Source organism: Centruroides sculpturatus, unplaced genomic scaffold (assembly GCF_000671375.1).
Source record: "Centruroides sculpturatus isolate CEXI.00-Female unplaced genomic scaffold, Cexi_2.0 scaffold1334, whole genome shotgun sequence".
In the NCBI taxonomy this organism is placed as follows: domain Eukaryota; kingdom Metazoa; phylum Arthropoda; class Arachnida; order Scorpiones; family Buthidae; genus Centruroides; species Centruroides sculpturatus.
In genome coordinates this window covers 83,536-107,124 of record NW_019385450.1, presented here as the reverse complement: position 1 = coordinate 107,124, position 23,589 = coordinate 83,536, and the positions used below count along the sequence as shown (strand labels likewise).

The 23,589-nt window shown below is 33.4% G+C and overlaps 1 protein-coding gene across 1 annotated transcript; it reads left to right on the top strand.

Moving 5' to 3' along the window:
- The first annotated feature begins 7,219 nt into the window (after positions 1–7,219).
- On the top strand, positions 7,220–10,683 carry LOC111639124 (disintegrin and metalloproteinase domain-containing protein 10-like). Its single transcript, XM_023384906.1, has 4 exons — positions 7,220–7,911; positions 8,625–9,280; positions 9,367–9,913; positions 9,989–10,683. Exons 1-4 carry the CDS (start codon positions 7,313–7,315, stop codon positions 10,152–10,154), a joined length of 1,968 nt encoding a protein of 655 aa, XP_023240674.1. The 5' UTR covers positions 7,220–7,312; the 3' UTR covers positions 10,155–10,683.
- The last annotated feature ends 12,906 nt before the right edge of the window (positions 10,684–23,589 follow it).

The following is a 23,589-nucleotide window of genomic DNA, read 5'->3' as shown; positions in this document are numbered from 1 at the left end:
ATGACACCAAGGGGGGATTCGTGGGCGCCATCTGGCGATGTAAATGAAAAGCGCTGATGGCACGCTTCGTGTTATGCATTCCCCGAGCAACAGTCCTTGTTTACTGTTCTAAATATAAGCAGTTAATTGATGCGTGTGATCGATTTGTCCTTGTGCAGTTGCAGCTTCGTGGGTACCGTATTATTTTCGTGTAATTGCTTATAATGGTTGATTTGCTCTTCTTGTAATTCTTAATTGCTATTATTATCGATAAAATAAAGTTTTGTATAGGTGCATTTGATTCGGTTTATGATCCGGTAGTATTACTAGTTCGCTTTTTTATGATGTGTTCACGCTCTATAACCATTTTCATAATGATTCTTCTTTGTTGTTAAGTAGTTGAATGCTTCAGTTGCTTGTACTGAAGTTACATAACGGATCCAACGATCGATTGTGCTTGTATCTTAAAAACACCAAAAATATTTACAGAAATTAGAATGATTTTCCACGGAGAACTCGAGGAGCAATCGATATGCAAATTATCAATTTCTTATGCTGTATGAAGTATGTCATTGGACTTCAATCTGAGAAAACAATACTTCTTGAGAGTCTTTGTTGCAGTTAACAGCATTGTATCTCGTTAAAGGATTTCATCAGGGTTGGACTTGTTGAGGCCCTTCCTCACTACCAATTTATGACAGAAAAACGTGAGGCTTCGAACTATACACTCATAACGCGAGAATATACTGCAGCTTATCTAGCTTATGTGGAAATCTGGCTCTAGATTTGAAGAAAATTTGAGATGTTTTTTGGAAATATCAAAAAATTGAATCGAACACCCAGCATACAGATATGACAATCAAAATATTGATTTATTCCTCTTTGAAAAATCTTTTCGATGTTTTATTTCTCTTATGACTCGAAAGAAATGATAGAGATTGCTGCCACTCGATGACAGTTTATATGAGATTTTTGACTGAAATATTTGTTTTTCGAATCAAATATTTCTTAACGCTTCCATTTTTCTGTAACGTTTACACTGACTTAAGTTAAAGAAAACAATTTGTAACCTATCGATCCTGCCAGCGAGCCAAAGTGACAAATCAATGAGTTTCTTTTGCAGTTCTCGAAAAAATAATATTACAACTTTCCAACAAATTAAGTTTCTTCTCTATCAAACTCCAACTTTTCACATGCTTTAAAGGTCAGACATACTACGTATCTTACAAATATTTAATTGTACCATTCCTTAATTACATTGTAAGATAATATAATATGCATAAAAACACTTGAATGCAGTTGGGTGAGTTTTCTTTGTTTTTAAATTGGTATATTAATTTTGAAACTTGAATTTTCTTCCGATCACCATCGACTGTCACGTAATAATTGAAAATGATGTGACGTAACTGCGTTAAGGCGTATAGAAGGATCAAGTGGACTAATCTGCCATTTTGTGTTTGAAGTTGTTATATGAAAAATCATCAAATTTAATTTAGATATACGAACTGTTTATGAAATTTTGTGGTACTCCTATGATATTTTTTTTGGCACATCAGGTGCGAGCTGCTGTAAAACTGGCTTAACGAAAGTAGTGCAACCTGTAATGCCACTGATGTGAATATTGGTGTCAGGATGTCCTATTTTTATTCAACACTCTGCCATGTGAGCACTGAGAGGACTTCTTTCGCCTGTTCATGGGTTTATGCAGCCACAATGGGAGTGGCAAAGAGAGATTCAACGTATCTGCGATAGAATCCTGCCCACGAGAAATTCTTGAGATTCACGAGTTAAATTTCAACCAGGGTCCACAAAGCATGCTGCTTTGAGGATCCTGACGCCTTTACCGCTTCATTATCTGGTTGTCAAATGGTAACTAAGATTTTTATTTCAGTTCTGCATTTAAAATCTAACACTTGAATTGCGATAACATTTGAATGTCGAAGTTCAGAAAGCTTTATGATCAGTTAGCCCTTTTATTTTATAAATTGTAAATGAATATTGATTTATCTTTCTTCCATTTCAAATAGATAGATCCATGGATATATGAACTAGGACGTCTTCAGGATTTCTTCAGTTTATTCAAGGTCATTAAAGAAGTCTCATTGAGGGTCATACAGTAATTTATTTTGAGGTGTGCTTTTTATTGTGCTTTACTTCATTGAAATTACATACAAACTCTATTTAGAATATAATAGTTATTTTAAGAATAAATGTCTCGATTTTTCTTGATGTACCAGAGAACAGAGAGAATACATTTTCCATGCCAGTTCTATTGTGGTGATTGCAAAACTCTTTAGTTTTTGGGCATGATTTGAGGATATCCGAAAAATAATTTTTTTGGATAATATCGCCCACCAGTGGCCGAGTGGATAAAACCAACAAACATTGGAAGTTGGTCGTGGGTTCGCGCCTCGCCAGCAGCCCAGTTACGTGGAGTTTTTCAGGTTTTCCTCACGTTAGTAACACCTAAGTAGAGGCCAGTTTCAAGGCTGATGTGCACATTTATAGAAACATTATACAGTAGACCCCTATAACGCGGGTTCCTATAACGGAGATTCCTATAACGTGGCGAAAAAATTGCGACTGTAATCGTATAAAGACGCTAAAAGGGACTCGTAAAACGTCGTCGCCGACTCGTGTCGCGATAGGATTGGTCGAATCTGGACCAATAGTAGACGAGCAGCCGAACTACTTACACGCTAGAGAGTTTTAGGCAAGTTGAGTTTATTATCATCTGTACAGTATGTAAATTAGGTACCGTAAGTCTAATACAGCACTAATTTTATACATTTCTTGTGAAAGAAACATTTCTTATTCAACGGCCATTAAAAATTCTTTATGTTAATGATGTCTCCAAAGTTCAACGAAGTTTTCGCAGAAAAAGAACTTATCAGAAATCGCGCCCGCCGTTTGATGCGCTGCTCCGCGAGGAAAACAAGCTTAAGCAATGGCGACGTCGAACGGTGCACACTCGGTAAGTAATCCTACAATTTTTTGTTTATAGCATAGTTTATACGGATTATTCCCCAAAAAATATACGTATTTTGGAAATGTTGAGTCGAATTAGTCTAGGATCGAGTAATTTTATAGAAGAAAACCTTTCAAACAGCCGTAATCCGTAAACTTCACACGTGTCGGGCTGTGATTGGCAAGGACTCGTACAAAATTGATTCATAAAGAACGGAACGTATCTACCGTGTTTTAGGGGGGTCGACTGTATAATGTTGAACAAAGAATTCTTGCATCAAAATGAGTAATTCATGTGTACTTTTCATTATATTATTGCTGATGATGATATTGATTCAGAATAGCGGTCGTTTGCTACTATTAATTACTTGCTACTTTTGTTTCAAAATGACGTATAATTATAATTCTAAAATATACTACACTTACAACGTAATCAGATAATGACGATGAAGAATAAAAATTGACAGTAAATTTAGACATTAATCTTACAGACGAATAGACCGACAGGACAAATCATTGGCGAACTGAAAGTGACTTGAGAGAATTTAAAAATGTGGCATTGTTTATTTTAATATAATCGCTTGAGGTCGCTGCAGCTTAGCAGCAGCGACATCGAGCGGAAATTGATTCCGAAATGAAATTGTAATGTACTTAACACCCAAAATACTTTTATATTTGTTTTATAATGTATAATTGAGGAAAATATAGACATCAGTAAATATATTTAGGAAATAAATCGAAATTTGGATGGAAAATCCTAACGAATTTAATCACTAATAATAATAATAATAATAATAATAAATTACATGCGATTTTAACCATCTTTATATATTTAAAGTCGAATCCCTTCAGGAGAGATTCCCATTTTTTACATTAGGGTCTTATAGATTAATATTAAATTGACAACAGTAGACGCCGCTTCAGTACACAGTGCTGTATTCTGCATTTACATTACATGATTGGAAAACTCGAATTTATCAAGTCTAAATTGCTGTAGATCGATGCAAAATTTCAATTTTCCAACCCGCCCTTAGCTACGAATTTACAACGTACAAATGTAGCTGTTCATCCTGGTAAATGCGCCATTGGCAAACCGGTTATAAACGTCGATATATTGGTAAACACGGGCGATTTATCGAGCGATACTCACGTTTGTTATACAAATATTAATACAATAGTTCATTAGGTACAACTAACGACGCCATTATTAAGCAGAAGAGAAAGATGATGATGTCTCAGGAAAAGCGTTCGTTTGCCAAACCACTTTCTTCATGGAGTCAATAATTGCTAATTATTTGACTTCATCAAGACTGCTTAAAGAGAAGAAACCAAACAAACGTTTGGTTCCTCCTCTAGGAAGTCGCTCTCAAAAAAACAAATGTAAGAACAATTGCAAGAGCGTTTTTTGCCACGGAACAGCTTCAAACCAATTGTGTGATTTGGCGTCAGAAGTTTTGGATGCTGGTTTTTTTAAAAAGAATTCAAAATTGCATTGAAAATAAACTCAAACTAAATATTTTTTTGTATAATTTTATTCTATTATTGCATGAACATCAATGGTCTTGCACCACGCGACCTTAGATCTTCACTCAAATGGTTCAATTTCGAATTTTTGAGAGAGATTTTTTTTCAAATTTAAAAACTATATTGCGTTTTTTACAATTTTATTAAATACGTAAGAACTTCCGATAACGGCAACCTTTAAACAGAGGACATTTCGGGAACATTTTTTAACAAAAATTTAAAAAATTGACGTTTGTTTTGAATGTTGTTTTTTTGTTTCCATCAGTGATCGGTGTTCAGAGGTTTGGCTGTAATTTTACTTTCCTGACTCTATTATATATAAAAGAGGGTAAGTATGGCGATCGGTCAAAAAATGACCCCCAAGATTTTTACATTTTTGGATTCTGGACACCTTGAAACGTCCAGAAATGCAAAAAAAATTCGGGTTTTTTTTCCTGTATGTACTCTGGGCACCACTTTATTCGCTCGTTTTGAAGCTTAATAACTCCTGCTTATTTTATTCAAATTTTATGAAATTTTGCAGGGGGTTTGATGCTATTAAATTTCAGTGGTAAAGGGCGAGGGCGCGAGAGATAAAGGAGCGTTGTGTTTGGTATCTGGAGTGGGGCGAACTCAACGAAGATTTTATTCATTAGCATTTACATTTACAATTTCTTTTCTTTTATAAAACTCTTCCCTACCATCGAAATTAAGCTTTTTTTCGTTTTATAATAATTTATATTAAAAAGTTTTAAATAAAATATCGTAATAGATGGCGCCACACGCAGCTTTAAACGATGTTGCCGGGAAAGTTAATCAACTCGATTTTGGATTTCTTTTTAATTCTAGAAATGTTGTATAAATCCAAAGAAGTCTGCATCTAATTGAAATGCTTTTAAAATGCTAAAACACATCAATCCGTAATTAAATGCGTATTGTTTAGAAGAATCTAAACAATTACTTTTTACGTTTTCACCCCTTACAACTAAATTTATTTGAAATAAATTACGTAATTGCACCCTAAAAAAAGCTTGAAAACAACCAACTTTACTCTTGATTATTCACAAAAAAAATCCATTTTATCGTCAAGTTTTTTTGACAGGTGATATTGATTTTGATAGATTGTATCAAAGTTTATATATATATATATATATAAGCTGAGCCGGTTTACAGAATTTACACCTCTATACGATAATAGAATTTTAAGCGAGTTTATCTAAAAAGTTCGCAGAAAAATATATGTATATTTTTTTTTAATTTGGGGAGAGAAGACATTTAATTTCATCCGGTTTTGCTTCCTCTAATATGCTCCGTAAATACTAGCCACTTCTAATAATAAAAATTGATTTTTCTATCCAATAAAGCAAACGTTTGTAGAAGAGTAAAATAATTTTATTTTTATGAGAGAACAATTTAAAGATGGGTTTTTTTTCTTTCTTTCTTTTTTATTATTATTTGTTCGTAGAGAATTCAATTTTATTAATACTTCCTCGCATCATTTGCAACTGGCATCGCTCCTATTGAACGTGGTTTAATGTGATATGGATCGATGTAACTAAATAATGTTGTTGTCTGTCCGTCACGCTCGCTATCTTATACGTCGTCGTGTCAGCTGAACAGTAATTGCTAGTGGCTAAGATGAAGTATCGGTTTATAGAGCGTGACGGACAGATATTTCTTTGATAAATTTCATTTTTACTTTCCCGGCTGCCAGGGAATTAGCGTAGTAATTGGATGAAGTTTGACCCCCCTATTAAGGAGCACTGAAATGTAAAAAAACCTTTACAAAACTGTCTCTTTGTTTCGCATTAAGTTTTAGCATTGAATGAAATTTTGAAAGTTGGCAAGTTATTTCTATATATAGAGCATTGATGGGTGCCACTTCTCTGGGCGCTCTAACAGTGCTGCCACATCTTTAGCCATATATATGGAGCATCCAGAGAGATGGCACGACCACGTACATTTGAATCCACAACAATTGAATATGTTTGTTCGAAAACCGTCTCAATAATCCATTATTTTACGTAATAATAATAATGTAGCGCTAAAAGATCTTGGAAGAAATGTCAAATGTCACAGGTTTGACGCTACGTAGAAGAACAATATGGGAAAAGTAAAATAACGTAGTCTTATAAATAAAATTTGACGGCTCTTATGATATATGAAATAATAAAACGGAAATATATTTAGATTTATCTTTAATATCATAAATAAATCTTTAAAACATGAGGCATAAATAAGCAAATTTAAATTTGACCCGTTTGTAAGAACTGGAAAACTATTGGAGAATTTCAAATTCCACGTGCTTTGAAATTGATGTCAGATTCAAAATGGCTGCCATTCTTCTCCACTGTTCTTGCTTGTGAAACGAATTGAAGGATTGCTTTTTTTTAATGTAATCTTTATTTAACATGTATAATATTCAAGTGTGAAAAAGTAATCCAATTACAGCACCCAGTGATGTAACACATGCATTAAGAACATCCAATTGTTTACAATTTCAACCAATAAAATACTAGCCACAAAAATAACATTTTAGTTTACACAAAAATAACAATTTTAGTGTTAACTTTTAACATTAATGGTAATACGCCACATGTTCAGAGTGGACCAAAAGTCAGTTTACCGAGATATTTTTACGACGATTACACGCACATTTACGCCATTTATTTGAATACCATTGAATTACTAATACTATAATAATATGCGGCTGTTAACTAACTTTCGAGCCACTCTATAAAAACGAATGAAACTGAATAAAATTTATATTCGTCGAGCGAGCCTTGTTATAGATTAATTTAAAATTTGAAATTGCGTTCGATTTCGGCTTGATAAAGGAATTTCTTCAACGAATTAGTTAACGATGTATCGCGTTGTGTTTTCTGTGATTATCGCTTTCCTAATTTGCATAAATTATCAGCGATACTCTTCAGCACTAAGTGACGTATATAAAATCGACTCATTCATTTATCTTAACATATCTACATTCATTAAAAATGACATGCAATATGTGAAACTGAAATTCTCGATTCACCAGAAATTCCATAAATTTAACCTGAAAATGGACGATTCTTTCTTCTCTGTAGCAGCAAAAGTGTACGTGCATTCGGAAGAGGAAGCCGTAAAGTTGCATCTTAGAAACATGCCATCTGCATCCATATTCGTAAGAACATCCTCCGATCAACCAATTATTTACGGGTATTTTGTAAATGGTGTGTTTATTGGAAGTTTTCAAGATGGCGGTGAAGTTTATTACGTAGAACCAAACTATTACCATAAACAATTTTCTAGTATGCAAAAGGGAGTTATCGCTTATAGCCTTAAGTCAGTCGTTGCTTACAACACTGATACTGATGGTAAAAGAATTTGCCAGGAAGAATTGGAAGTAAACCAATTGCAAATCAGCAAGGAAAGTGATATTCTTTACGATTATTCTTCGAATATTTTAGCAAAAAATGAAAAGTTAGTTAAATTTTTTACCATTAATGAGTAACTGGTGTATCAGGATGCAGGCATAAACATTACAAATTTTGAGTAGATCCGAAAAATTACGAATGGAAGAGAATTGTTTTGAAAAAGGACATTTTTAAAGTCAAAATAGAGGATACGTTCTCTATATCAAACCCAAAAGAATGATACGTTTCTATTTCGGAAGGGCGCAGTAGTAGCCTACTAGATAACACCACTGCAGTGGTTAACAAGTGGGGAAGCTTAGGCAATTGCCAGGGCCTCATGCACGCACAGACCACTAATTTTTGGATCACCAACCGGTTGTGTAGGCAGGGCCCAATGCATTGCTTTGCCCAGGGATCTGTAATTCTGGTAAGACTGCCCTGCACTACTGAACACTGATAGTTGGTCACGAGTTCGCGCCTGACAATAAGTTTTCTTCATGTGTCTAACACGTAAATAGGAGCTAGTTTCCCATTGACAGCCTTCCCTAGAGGCACTTTTCCTTCAACAGATTGTTCTGTTATCCCATTACTCTGCTCCATTTTGGAGGCCATATAACTCTACATTAGATGCTACACGGGTTCTTTAGCATAATTTTCGATTGTTACACTGGAATGATCTTTTTACCAATTAACATTTGGCGTTTATGTTCAAGATATTCTGTTTATGCCTCGTTCTGTAAACCAAACTAAATATTTTCTACATAAAATTTTCTTTTTCAGATCTCGGTTGAGTTGTTCTTTAGAGCTTCTAGCAGATTACACGTTCTTCAATTATATGAACAACGATCTCAATAGAACCATTTCAGAAATGCTGTATCATGTTATGAATGCCCAAATCATCTTCCAAAATGTAGATGCAGATGGTGATGGCAAACCGGACGGGATCGGATTTAATGTAGAAATGATTACAATTTTAAAAAGTGAAAACATCATCCGTCATCCTATACAAAATATAAAAACAAATGATTATAAGGAATTTCTGGAACATTTATCAAAATATCATCATCCTTACTGCATGTCGATCTATTTTTGTCACAGAGATTTCTGGAACGAATCGGGTTGTGCCATAACAGGAATTACTGATAGAATCTGTTCCGAGTCTTCAAACAGTTCGAAGAGAAACGGTGTGATATTTATTTCAAATCTTGAAAGAAATCGCGTAGTGCCGCGATTTCGAATGTCTTCCAACTTAGTTCATCAATTTGGACACGCTTTCGGATGTTCTGACGATCCTGTGACCTGTAGACCTGGCGATTCCAACGACTTGGCTGGAAATTATATTATGTATCCCGATTCACCTTATGGATCATATCCAAATAATTTTAAGTTTTCACCTTGTAGTTTGAAATCTTTGAGGCATACTCTTAAAGCAAAAGGTAAGAACCCAGATCTCATTTTCTAAATTCTGACCATTCTGTACATCATTGCAATGTGATATACTAAAATTCATTGTGTAAAATAGATCATTGTTTGAAGAAACTCGAGAAATCGACGTGTGGAAATGGTGTCATTGAAGAGGGAGAATCGTGTGATTGCGGTGAATCTGTTAGTAATTGCAAGTGTTGCAACCCTAAAGGATCTCCATACGAGTGTACTCTAAGCAGAAATGCTCAATGCTCTCCTGAGTTATCAGAATGTTGCGATGATTCTTGCAACTTTGGTTCAAAAACTAACACGACATGTTTTAGTAATAAAACCTGTTTTAACGTTTCCAGTACGTGTCGTGTAGATTCACCATTCTGTCCAACATCTCCTGAGCCTGATGGATCACCTTGTCTTGGAACTTCACGGACCTGCCGCGATGGTAAATGCATCAGTAACATTTGCGAAGATAATGGTTTAGAATTATGTGAATGTAAGTTTATTCGTTGGGAATGTCACATATGTTGCAAGAGCCCAAACACTTCATGTCTCAGTGGTCAACGTTTCAATTTTTTCACTCCTGATCGTCGGTTATATTTGAAACAAGAAGGCTCGTTATGTGGCAATAATTTCGGAAGATGTTTAAGGCGAGTAAAGTAATTTATATATTCAAATATATGGTAGAATTACAGGTTATAACAAGCGCTTTTCTTATTTTGTAGCAATGGAAGGTGCCTGATAAGAAGATCCTATAATCTATGGTTTCATATTTTTCCATTTCCTTTCCTTTTGCTGTTTTTTATTTGTTTCGTATTCTTGCGTTACGTTGGGAAGAAACGTTATTATGCGAGACAGTTGTCTGTTAAATCAAGGAGAAAGAAAACATGATTTATAAGGATTCAAATTAAGGAGGAATATCTACTTGATCCTCCTAAATGCATACGTTTTCAAGTCAAGTCGGCAAGTTGCTGGAATATGATTTTTTCATTAAAAAATCTTTGCATTTCTTAGGATATTTCCAAATATTTTCGATAATATATCCTCAAAGCTGCTTTAAGAGATAGCTTTTCAAAATCACTGAAGCATTCCTGAAAATCTTCAGGAAGCTTTGAAGGCCTTCAGAAACGTTATGGTTCCTCAAGCCGTTTTTAAATTTTCTTCTAAAAACTAGAAATTTTTTGAAGACCAAAGTGTTTTCAGTGTGTAAGATTTCAAAAACTTGACCGATTTTTCGGAAGACTCAGATTTCCAAAATTTACAGAAATATGAATCGTGCTGAAGAGTTTTCAGAAGATTAATTTAAAAAGTCGATTCAATATTTATACTGCAAAGAAACTATTGTAAAATCGGTAACATTATTGAATAAATAAATTTATCTTTAAATAATTGAAATAACGTAGAGATTCAGTAGTTTTGTTTTGTTGTTTACGGCAACGTGACACGCGGGGCTATTTGTCGAGGATATCCCTTGAGATCTTTTATGGAAAACTAACTCCTATTTAGGCGTTGCAAAAGTGAAGAAAAGCTGGAAAACTCCATGTGGCCGGCTAGTTGGTGAAGTGCGAACCCACTACCAGTGTTCAGTGGTTTTATCCACTTGGCCACTGGTGTGCTCCGCGTTTAATGGTAGCACTTGCCTTGTTAAAATTCAAAACTTGTACTATCTTTTTTTCATTTTTGGCTTTTATAGCTTTGTAGACACTACGAGGTCCTTTTCATACCCGTTGAGGGTTCGGCCAAGCCGATAATGGGTGAGACTGGGTGATGAGGGATGGAACCTGATATTTGATTTGGTTTGATAGAATATGGTAACGCAACATGTGGGCGATCCCCTAAGAAAAGATGCCTCCAAGAGGGTGGTAGGGATAGGACTATTCGCCAATGTGAATCATTAGAATCTGGATTTAAGTCGGGTGATTTTGAACCATTTGCGGAATGTGAAATTGCTGCGTAAGTCACAATGACAAGACTAGGGTCGAGACTGTAGATTGATGGTAAGGAGGTTTCAGGCTTCTGCTGTAGAGGACACGGAATCGAATCCTGTCCACCAAAACCTTCCGGCCACCCCATTGTAAGTCTATCCGAACCCGGAATGAGTATAGTGAAAAGAACCTGTGTAGTAATATAACGCAGGGGAAAGATGTAAAAAATGGAAAAAGAAGGGTCAGGTCTTTGTTTCCTAAATACATTCATAATTTTCATTGATCCGAAAACGGCAGATTCGGTTGTTTTTTGGGGGGCGGGTTTTTTCTTTTTTTTTGTTTTGAGGATCCTAACTTAAAATTTATGGTAAGAAGAAATGCAAATGTGGAGTAAAAAAGCTTTTCCGTATTTAGATTTGCAAATTAATTTAAAATAATTCCACGTAATTTCATATTGTAATAATACACGATTAATATGATGAAGCTAACAATGCCACCAACAATGGAACGTCTTTGTATATTTTGACAGAAATAAGGTAAGTTGCATTTTGTTGATTATTTATATCGATAAGTACCTCTGGATTCGGGCCTCCTTGGTTTTCGGGTCCCCAGAAACTTCCAACTTAACTAACACGGTTGTTACGCCATTGCGGATAGTCATACAAGTACAGTACATGTTGGCCTTGTAACCGGTGTCCGGGGAATTTTGAATGTCCATCATTTTAAGTTTCTTTTTGGAGGTGGGCGTGTTGATTTACTGAGTAAATTACACCAGTATTTATTTGTTGTGTAAAATACACCACTATTTGCAGATTCGCTGTGTAAATTACTGACATGTGTCCTACATAATATCCTAGCCCGAGTGGATGAAACCACCGAACATTGGTAGTTGGTAGTGGGTTCGTGCTTCGCCAACAGGCCGACCAAATGGAGTTTTCCGGATTTTCTTTACGTTAGTAACATCTAAATAGGGGCCAGTTTCCCATAAAGTCCTCCTGAGAGGCATTTTCCCTTGGCAGATTGCTCATGTGTTGCATTGCACGGCAGCACGTTACATACATTCATACGATACACGATACATAATGGCGATCTGCCGAGGAGGTGTTTCCCGTGATGCCCCCTTGGGTCTTTTATGAGATACTGGTCCCTATTTGGGTGCTATTAATGTGAAGAAAATCCGGAAAACTCCACGTCGCTCGGTCTGCTGGCATGCAGGAACTTATGACCAGTGTTCGGTGGTTCCATCCACTCAGCCAAAGTGAGCATTAAACATTTAAAGATGACTGAAATCATTAAATTAAAGTAACCTGTGATGATTTTTATTTTCCCGGCTGTTATATATAACAGGAAAAGTACGGCAATCTGTCAAAAACAAGACCCCCAAAATTTTTACATTTTTCAGAAAAATTCGGGATTAATTTCTGTATGTATGGATGTTAGTGTGTGTGGGGCACGATTTTGTTTATCCTCTTTGAAGCTTAAGAACTCCCGTGCTTTTTGTCGAAAATTTCTGAAATTTTGCAGGGAGGTTTGTTTGTCAGGGGGGTCGATGCTACTAAATTTTGGTGGTTAAAGGTCGAGGGGGTAGGGAGATAAAGGGGGTCGTGTATATCGCTAGTAGGATCGGATTTAATGGCGGTTTTACTCGTTATTAGCATTTACAATTTTTTTTATATAAAACTCATCCCTATCCTGAAAATTAAGGTTTTTGCAATAATTAAAAATATAGAAAGTTTTCTGCTAAAATATGATAACAGACGGCGCTACGTGCAGTTTTAAACGTCGCTGGGAAAGCTGAGCAACTCGTTGCTAATTTATTCTTTATGCTTTTCACTCCGAAATATTCTTACCTTAATTTTTATCGTATTTTATACAAATTAAGGAATTTACCCTATTAAATATTTTTAAAAAATTCATCACCATTGATCATCTGGCATTGCAACACCCCACAAACAATTTATTTTTGGTTCAACAGATCATCATGTAGATAAGAATGGAGGAGGAGGAGGAGAAATGAAAGAATTTATCTAGAACAACATCAAATTTTGTTCCCTTTTTAACGTTCATTCTATACGCGATACAATCTCGATGCAACATTAGACGTCATCTAATTTGCATACGTTTAAATTCTATCACTATTAGCCTTAATTAATATGCAAATTGATTTAGATAGAGATTACTAAGGTAATTTTCAAACTTAATTATAATATAATCTATATATTTTTAAATTTAAACATATAGGGTGGGTCCAAAAGTCAGTTAACCAATTCATATTACAACACTTATTTATTGGTATATGTGAAGATCTGTTTACATACTTTTATCAAGTTTTAAGTCACTACACTACCCGTCATCCCTACTTAAGTGGCCCAAGTTACACGTTTTATAGAAGTGTAACAAGATTTGTATTTATTCCCACGGAAGATTGGTAAAATAAATCAGACAGGCAACCCTTCTATCCTTCTATTATATATACAGTATATAAATAATAAATTTTAAATTTAAAATAATTAGAACTCTCATTATCTAACTTATAACCAAATTTATAGTTATGTACTGAACTACTATACCCACAGCCCGTATGGTCGCCCATTGCTCAGAAATTATAGGTAATAGAGATGATTTCAATATGGCATCGAAATTTTTCTGTATTTAATTACACTCTCAGACATTTTAATGGTGTATGGACTACAACGTTACATAAGCGGTCCTCTGCGATATTTATAATATGCACGCATTAGTAGACTAATCGAAGTTATAAAAAAACTTGATCGATGATTGGCTAGAATGATTGATGTAGGCGGAGTTACGCTGATTTCTGTCAATAGATACTAATCTCGCTTATTTTTTAAAATAAAATACAGTATACGGTTTTTTCTCCAATGATTTAAAAATTTTAGAGAATTTCCTTTATTTGTGCGGGTATTTTTCATTTATTTGCGAGATTTTTAATTTTTAAATGTGATAATTTGCTTAAAACTGTCGTTGTTGATTAGGTTATAGAATCTTTTAATAATTGCATTACATATGCCCGCCCGTGACTGTGCCGCCATTTTAGAATATAAAAAATGGAGTTTTAACACAGAACTTCGCATAATATTTAAATATTTAAGAATTTTTATTATTTTAACTAAGAAAATATTGCAAAATAGCTTACAATTCTTAGATAATTGCTCTTTTGTAGATGATAACAATACTATGATAGTTTAACTTGTCTTGCTTTATTGCGTGATTGTCTTGTTGGTTTCCACTTGTTGCATAATCTCTATTTATGTAAATATTATTTCAGAACATTTATTTGTTCAATTATTTTTTTCATATTTATTATCCGTATTTCCTTAAAAATCAATATTATGTAATTCAAATTGAATCCAACTATGGTATAAAATCTCTGAACAATGGCCACATACAAGGAAAATAAAATAATTGGCCGTTGTTTGAAGGTTACTTTCGTATTCATTTTGTTTAACATGCCTAACAAATGGACGCCGTTTAGAGGTGGTCGTTATTGGAGGTTCGACTTTAATTTTATTTTTAAGTAAATTTAACATATCTGTATATGTTCGCCATGTTTGTGTTTGATGCGCGCGTCGCTTATCTCTCGCGACTCGTCGTCTCTTGCGCCAATACGTCTTCAACGTAAACAATAAGTCAAAACAATGCAGAAGGAAATTTATTATGTAATATTTATACATTTACTTAACTGCTAGTATCTTGATTGGTTGTAATCGACGTAATTTATTTTATTAATTGTTGTCGAGTGCGATGCGACATTGCGTCGCGTATCGATTTTTGAAACAATAGTAGAAACGTTAAACTAAAATTATTTTTTTGAAGGGGGAAAATGATAAAGTAATTTTCGATCGCGCGCAGACAGACTGACATTCGGAAGTTATGAATAAGTCAATTAATTAACACGTGTCTTTTTTTTTCTCATAAAAATACGCGTGGTTCTGCGGATGCGCGTTTGTAACGCGACGCGACGTTCATCTCAATATGGCGACTTGCTGACGATGCCGAAAGGGTATCTGAAATTTTACGTTTATTTTAAAATATTCACATGTAAAATATCTTTAAAAATTTGTTGAATTTTTTAGTTATTTTATTTTACTTAATCTCTCTATATTTAATTATATATATAGAGAGAGTTTAAATATTTAAAATTTATTTTTAATTTTATAAAATGTCAAATTTTAAAAAGCCACCAATTACAAGAGACGTTAATTAATGATGCAGGTCACGTGAACAGTGTTCTCGTTCATAAACAAGTGTGACCTCATTTGTCACTTCATGTAAACTTAGATTTTTGTGGTTCGTTTTAAACAAAAAATAAAGGGAAAGAAAATGTTTTTTTTGTCCTATTAAGCCAAGGTTAGTAATATCGAATCGTAGTGCTCTTCACGAGCTGTATATTTGAAGAAATAGTTGTACAAAGAATCCCTCAAATTCAAAATTAACATTTTCAATCACGTAACAATACCTAAAAAATCATAGGACCAATGGAAGAATACTTTGTGACGTAACAAGTGAAGTCGCACGTGACTGTATATCATGGGAGAATTTCGTATGTTTCGCCAATGAATGTACACGTGTACGTAAATTCCATCCATACACTGAAAATTATGCTTTCAATACACTGTGTAAGTATAAATATTCTATACAGAAATCCTCAGGCAAAAGAACTTGACCTGCATATATATAAATACACACACACAATTTGTGTATTGTACAGTAATCTAACAGCACCATACAAAACTTTCACACCACTATACACAGGTATGTAACATAACTTACATAAAGTAGGTATGCAGATACATACGTGTCATATGAAACATACTTCACATGCATACATATCACCACGTATCTGTTCTGTAAACATAAACACTTCAAGGATACATTAATCGAAATGTACAGAATAAATTGCCTATATATAACTTAAAGTATGTCAATTTGTCTAGCTGCATAATTGTGTTAAAAACATGGTCATTCGAACAAAGAAATTTACCTTAAAAATGCAGTCTGTGGATACTTAGTGTACATAATTGAATGTGTCATATGATACATGAAGTAATTTTAATGGAATTTTTAATTAGAATTAATTGTAAGGATATTTTTTGAAACGTATTTTACCGATGTAATTGTAATTAATTTGAATGGAAATTCGTTAATATACCAGACTGTCCTTGAACGAGTACTTCACGGGTGTTAAGTTATTTTAACCTTATTTTTCCTGTTTATATTTTTAGAATTAATATAAATTCCCTTGTATTTATATAGTTTCCCCCTTTAAACAAATAAATTTATGCAAATGTGTCTTATTATTTAATTATAAGACAAGTTTATGGGGTGATTTTAGCTCATGTTTACATTCCTCCCTTTGACGATTCACCGCGCTCCTTCCATCTATTAGCCTTGGTTTTTTTTTTGTTTTTTGAATAATTTAATCGAAATTTTAGTTTAAAAAAAGTTGATTTATAACTAAAATAATTCGATTGTAAATGTGTTTAGCGAAAATTCGGGTGAAATGGCCTTAAGGGAAACATGCCCCACGTATCAAAATACTGTACGTGAATCTCAGAGATAATTAGTAAAATTATAGATTGTTAGCATAATTACAATATTACATGGTCTCTACACAGGGACGTTATATACAAGGGTGAAATGCCCCTTTGGGAAAAGATGGCCATTTAGTATTCTATACGGCATCGCTAATGAACAAACATTTTATTTACGCATTAATAATGTAATTTAACGATCGTGTGTAAATGATAAACTAGTCATTAAGTACCTTTCTATGACTAATTTAACCTGGGGCATCTTTCCCATTTAGCTCCTCTTCTGAATACATCCTACGTTTGACGGATTTAACAATGTTTATAAGTCAGTAAATCCTTATGTAAAGTGTATTGCATATGTGAAAGATGTCAGTCAGGTTTTTAAAGGTGCAAATATCGGTATGCCCTAACGAACACAGTATAAGAAGCATAGAAAAATACCTCTCGATCGTTATAAGACGGCGACATCTCGTCTTAGCCTCGGGTAAGATGCCCTAGGACTTTATTTTAAGCTGTTTAATTCAGTTTACCTCAGGCATATAAGATGGCTGATCTAAAACTACTTTTCTGGTCCATAAACTTGAAAAATTTTAATTTAATTGATTTTTATCCAAAAATCCAATCTATGGAAATCGATTAATCCTAAGAATTAATTAAATAAAAGTTTGAAAATTACGCCCAAATTTCCTGCGAATTAATTAAAAATCAAACTGTTAACTACGTACTCCAATTCTCGAGACACACAGCCGGGGGATAACTTTGGTGACGTCGTCATCACGGTCACATGTTCCTTACTCATTCGACCTTGCATCAAATGAGCGCTATTCTGTGGCATTGCTTTTTTAACTTAGCATTTCTTTTTCTCTTTTTTTTCGTGCCAAATTATCTCGTCTCACGAATAAACAATTGATGTTGGCATTACCTTTTAACTTTTTATAAATTGGCGGCATTTATTCGAGGGCGAAAACTTTATCAGGTGTGACGTTAAACCGAATTCAAATTCGTCAACTCACTACTTAATTTGTTTAATTAAACTACGGAAATCATTCCATTAGACTGTGAAATACGAGGGCTTTCAACTGTTTATGAGGAGGAAATTTTAGGGATATTTTCTGTTAAAATTTCAGTAGAAAATCTACGGTAAAATAGGCAACGAAGAGAAAAAAGTCCGTTTTTCCCCAACTTACTCCGTCCTTCAATTAAATAGGTTTTAAGTATACACAATTCATGTGTCCAGATAATACTTTTTATTATCCTTTAAAAAAACCTGTTTTTTTGTAGTTTCTATTCAGCTATTTTGTATCCAGACCAACAGACGTACGCGTGCTTTAAATTGTGTCGTTGATATTGTATGACCTTCAGAAATTCAATTGTTTACGCTGGTTAAAAACGCTTTAAACAATATAATAAAAGTAGGATACAATGTCTACAGTCTACAGAATTTAAATCTTTCCTCTTCTCAATTATAATTAAAATAATGAAAATACGTTTGTCTTGTGTAATTTTACAGTGTGACGAGGCTCCTACCAATACTTTTTTTCATTATTCTTTACCTTTCGTGTCTTCCACAATTATTGCTATTTATGGAAATGTTTCCTTTACTTGCTCATATTAATTTAATGAATGACGTGTGACTAGTAACATTTGAGGAAATTTCGCAATCGTTTGAGTGTTTCTTTGCATTTAAATAGTTGTTTTCCCGAGAAAATGTACAGTCATACTTGGTAAAATTTTATGTGTAGACACGAAATCCGTCATCATCGAACATAAATTTGAAAATGTTTGGATTAAAACTTCAAAAAGGTCTTTAATTAATTGAATTTCTCTGAAAAAGAAGGTTCTTCCCAGTTCCTCAAAGGAGAGAACTTCATGCGAGTTCTTAAAGAAAGGACCATTCCAGTTCATTAAATAGTTCTTCAAGAAAGCATCATCTAGTTCCTCAAAGAAAGGATCTTCATAAGAACTCTTGAAGAAAGCATTATTCCAGTTCTTCAAAAAGGATCTTCATTCGAGTTCTTGATGAAGGAGCATATCAGTTCCTCAAATAATAGGTCTTTATCCTATTTTCTCAAGAAAAGAATCTTCAAGTTAGCTCTGTTATTCAAAGAAAGAGAACTTTATTGAAAATTCTTTAGAAAACATGAAAATCTTCAAGCCAGAAATGTATAAATTATTTATTTCTTCTGCTATCTAATGATATCAGTTGGATTTGTTCGAATTATCCAACATCTAGCATCGCGTGTACAGGTATACTGTGTATTTTTTTTTTTTTTTTTCATTGGAAAGTCTGCCATCGCGTCATACAGGATTACCCCCACAGTCTAAATTATTCGCGGTAGTATCTTTGTTTCGACAGCGATTAAAGAATCGAGCACTCGAGGCGTTAAGGTACCTACAGGTACAATTTCGGTCACGCTCGACTCTGCCTTCCCACCCTATTGTCCAGATAATTGCGGCCTCTCGACGTCCATGTGATCTAGTCACTTCTTCAAGGGCATGCGAAAATAACGGAATGCAAACTACAGAAAAAAAAGGAAGGAAAATCGTTACGTAGAGGTATTTCACTGTATAAGCTAAAAATCGTCGTTAAGTAAGGGTACTTTTTGATGACGTGATACGTTTTGCCACCGCGAAATTTACATGCAACTTCATTGTCATTTTCATGCTGCAAGCGAAGTACAGTTATTATAATGTTCACGTTTCTACTTTTAAATCTCGCAGCAACCTTGTGAAACCCGAACGCCTATGGGCATCTACCGTGACTAATGGGAAATCCGGTCCCATGATCTTGTGATTTACTAAAAATAACTCTTATTAAGCTAAATTATCTCGAATACCTTATATAAAGGTGCTAAGGTGGCAATACAGAATTAAGCGTTTTTTCTGAAGTCTGCAAAATGGTCATCCTGAGCATCCCAGTCTCTTCAGGGAATGTCGAATTGTATCCTGAGCACCAAAGTTGCTAGTGTATCGTAATTATCTTTCATTTATGATTAAACTCTGAAGAAAAATCTAGTAAACTAAGAACAGATGGGACAAGGAAGTGTTTTGGTGCTCTTTTGCCCCCTCTCTACGAGTTTATCTCAGCGTAATCACGCTGAAGCACTTAAAAATCATTTCTTTGTGCAATGTAACGAAATACTGGGAACTTTTCATAACATGATACCATTTACATTCCAAAAGGCATTTTATGAGTCACGTGCGCCTTCTATTCATATCTTAAATGTCAGTAGATTGTCTGACCGTAAGCAGCTGTTGTATCCATCACAACTGAAAAACCCCTTAACCAATAGAAACAATTTTAATGTCATAAAGACGAAGTATTCGACATATTCATATGACGAACATATTTCATTTTCAGAACGATTCGATTCAGGAAACGGAAATTATGAGTATTTTTGTTTCTCGTTCGTGTCGCGTGTCGCGCCGCATCGCATCGGTAGCGCTGCGTCACGTCTACAGATCAAATTTTTTAAATTATATTAATTTTTATTTAATAAATATGAAAACAAGAGAATAAATAATAGAATAAAAGCACATGTATTAATAAAAAAAACTTAATTTTAATTCCGAAATAACATTTTAGATTATCATTACTCTATTCCGAAAGCGACGGATCGATCGCGATCTACAGATTGAAAGAAATATTATAAATTATTTGTAGTTTTTGTCTAACTTTTTCCAAATTTTAATGAAAACAAAAATTCATTACTTGTTTCAAGCTTTGCTTAAAATATAGAAGTACGTAATTTTATAAATGTTTTAATATAAAATGTTTGAAAACTTCGTAAAATTGTCTTATTATACCAACCTTGTATGGTCAACTTTTCGACGTACAGAAAAATATTTTTAATAGTCGTTAGATGGAAAATGTTTGTATAAAACATTAAATAAATTAATTTTGATAGAAGATTTGTGATATTTATATGCAAATTTGTAATAGATAAGTTTATATTATATGTAAATTTATGGCATCACTAACGTTTAAGATATGCAGTTAGAGTTTATATGTTGTTACCAAAATCGGTGATGCGTTATTGATTTAGAGTCGTTTTTATCTTAATGTTGTTACAGTTAAGGACTTCTTTTTTCTTTCCTAGAATCTTTATCCTTAATGGAAATTACATTCTTAGTAAAAGTTAGTGCAGACATTCTGCCAGAAAATCTAGTTTTGGTTTGGAGTAAGTAAATTGACTTACCTTCCAATTGGTTTTTTTACTTTTTTAGGTAACTATAAAAGGATTTTCTGCATATTTTCTACATTTAACATAAATGTTTGATATTTTTTAAAGCATTCTCTATCTAAGGATGGTTGAAAACGTCGAGATGACGATCGTAAGAGGTTGAATACCTTATCAGAATTTATGAATTTTTTTTTAAATTTCGAAATTATTATAGAATAAAATTATATTGATAAATGTTTTTAATCGTATTTAGAATGAATAAATTTAATTTTTCGTTTATAAAATTGCAAAAGCTTTACATATAAACGGGAAATAAATCATTACTCCATTTCCAATCTGTAGATCACGATCGACAGAAACTGAAATTTAACACGAGATTGCGACTTAACCGCCTACTTGCTGCCAAATTGTTTAATATATTATTAATTAATTAGCCGTAATGTAGCCCAATAAGAATACGACTGTTCGTTTGATTAATAAAAGTTTATCGGATATGTTAGTGTATAAAATTAAAATTATTTATAAGAATAAGATAGAGATTAAATTCTGCTTGTTTTTTAAGCTTTAAGTTATTTTTATTTAGAATGAATTGTTAATTTTTCGAACATTCCAATTGATGGAACAAAAGTTATAAGCGTATTCATCTCTCCTGAGCGTTGCGTCGCGCCGCGCCGCTCGCTTCGTGTTTATCTTATTTAATTTTCTTTTTCACACATACTTTTAAGGTATTTAGCCTATAATAGGTTTTATCCACGTTTCTAGATACCGAGTTAAACAATTATTTATTGTCTATCATATTATTTCATTTTTCCTATTTACATTATGTCTTGCCGTGTTATTTTCATTATGGCGACAGGTATACGGTGAAGCCTTAAAACTTCTTGTCAATATATTTAAATTACGCGAGTACCTTTCTTTATCGCTATTAACTGAAAATGTATAACTAAACAACAAATCAAACTACATATACAACTTTATCTACTTAAGATGTAGCATATTTGGATGATTTAAATGTTTTTTTTTATTTTTCTCAAGTCTACGCGTCGCGTTGGCGCGTCGTTTTCCAGCGCGGCGCGTATTAATTAAACGGTAACCGTTTCGTTTTAAAATAGCAAACAAAAATAAACACAAAGTAAAAGAAAACTTGTGTCATTTGTGCGTATTTTTGTTTATGTTTTAAACAATGTTTCGTTTTCATAATATATAATAAAAATAAATTCAAAATGTTTTCGTTATAGCCCGGCGCGACAAGGCATCAATGCTTTAAAAATAACCTTCAACAGCTTCTTTTCTAAAATATTTCTGTCGAAGGAATATTTTCACTTTACTTCGTTCAGATTTCGCATTATTTATCTTCAAAACTTTGATTATTTTTTAAAATTTCGATTGTTGTGTTTACAGTTAGTGTCGATCGGGCGCGGCGCGTAGCGACACGCGCCCCGCTCGATCAACGATCGTTTCTACTTTGATCATGGACTCCACTAGGCAATATATAACTTATACATTTAACTTCATTTCCAAACGTTCAATAATTAATAAGTAGAGCGTAACGGACAGATACGGCATTTATTACTTTTATATTTGTTATAAAACTGCAGAAAATCGACGAAAATAGGTAGATTTCAGTCGAAAATTGTGCCGTTTTAAACGTAAATTAATAAAATTTTTAATGAAAAATAAAAAACGAAACTAAAATGGAATACTTCTAAATGTTTTCTTGATAAATATTGATAAAATGTTTATAAAAAGAAACTTTTTCAAGCTTGATTTAGGCTGAAATCCGATCGAGTCGGAGAAGAAAAATTTTCCATCAATTTTTTTTTTTGGTATGCCAAAAATATCTAAGTGTATTTTTTGTGGCGGGATTAAATAAATTGCCCCCCAAAAAAAGAGGAAAATATTCCAGAAATATCATTACAATATTTATTTTTACAACACTTATCGCTTGTAAGAATCATCCAGAGCCATAGCAGCGGCTGTAAGACAAATTTACATCCAAATTTGCATAATTAATAGCTCAAAATGGCTGGATATTAGTCAAAATTTTCCAGAATTTTAATCATTTTCTTTGTTTTATCTGAAAAAAATCTCTATTTTCTATTAATAAACCTGGTTATCCGCAGGTTTTATGGACAGACATGAATTTTCTTATCCCACTTATCTTCAGGTTCGTGCCATGTGTTTATGCATAAATTTACCCAATTAGCGGCTCAAAATTTGCCTGAATTTTAATTATTTTCTTCAATTTAATCGGAAAAGTCGCCATTTTTCATCCGTGGTTCAGTTGTCTACAGATTTCGTGCCATGAATTTTATCATTTAATTCATAAAATAAGTAGAATTTAATCCTCCTCCATACGATGTTTATGTATTTTTATATAAAATTAGATAAATTTCGTTAATGGGAGGCTCTATATCATTATAAACTCATTTAAAACATTTAAATTCGTGTAAATCTTAAAAAATAAAATATTATGTATATAAAAAAAAATCTACTCGCCACTAGAGGGATCGCGATCAAATTACGTAATTTCCGGCTTACCGGATACCATTTCCTGCACTTACCTCATTAGCGAGTTTGAAATTGTAAATTGACTAATTAATTACAATTAAACTTCAATTTGCGTTATTAAATTGAACGAAAAGTATTATTTAGAATGCAA

Excerpts from the sequence above, each read along its gene's own strand:
- LOC111639124 (XM_023384906.1), top strand. The coding sequence starts at position 7,313 with ATGTATCGCGTTGTGTTTTCTGTGATTATCGCTTTCCTAATTTGCATA. Across the intron at positions 7,912-8,624 it reads ATTTTAGCAAAAAATGAAAA|ATCTCGGTTGAGTTGTTCTT; the intron begins GTTAGTTAAATT and ends TTTCTTTTTCAG. Across the intron at positions 9,914-9,988 it reads AATTTCGGAAGATGTTTAAG|CAATGGAAGGTGCCTGATAA; the intron begins GCGAGTAAAGTA and ends CTTATTTTGTAG.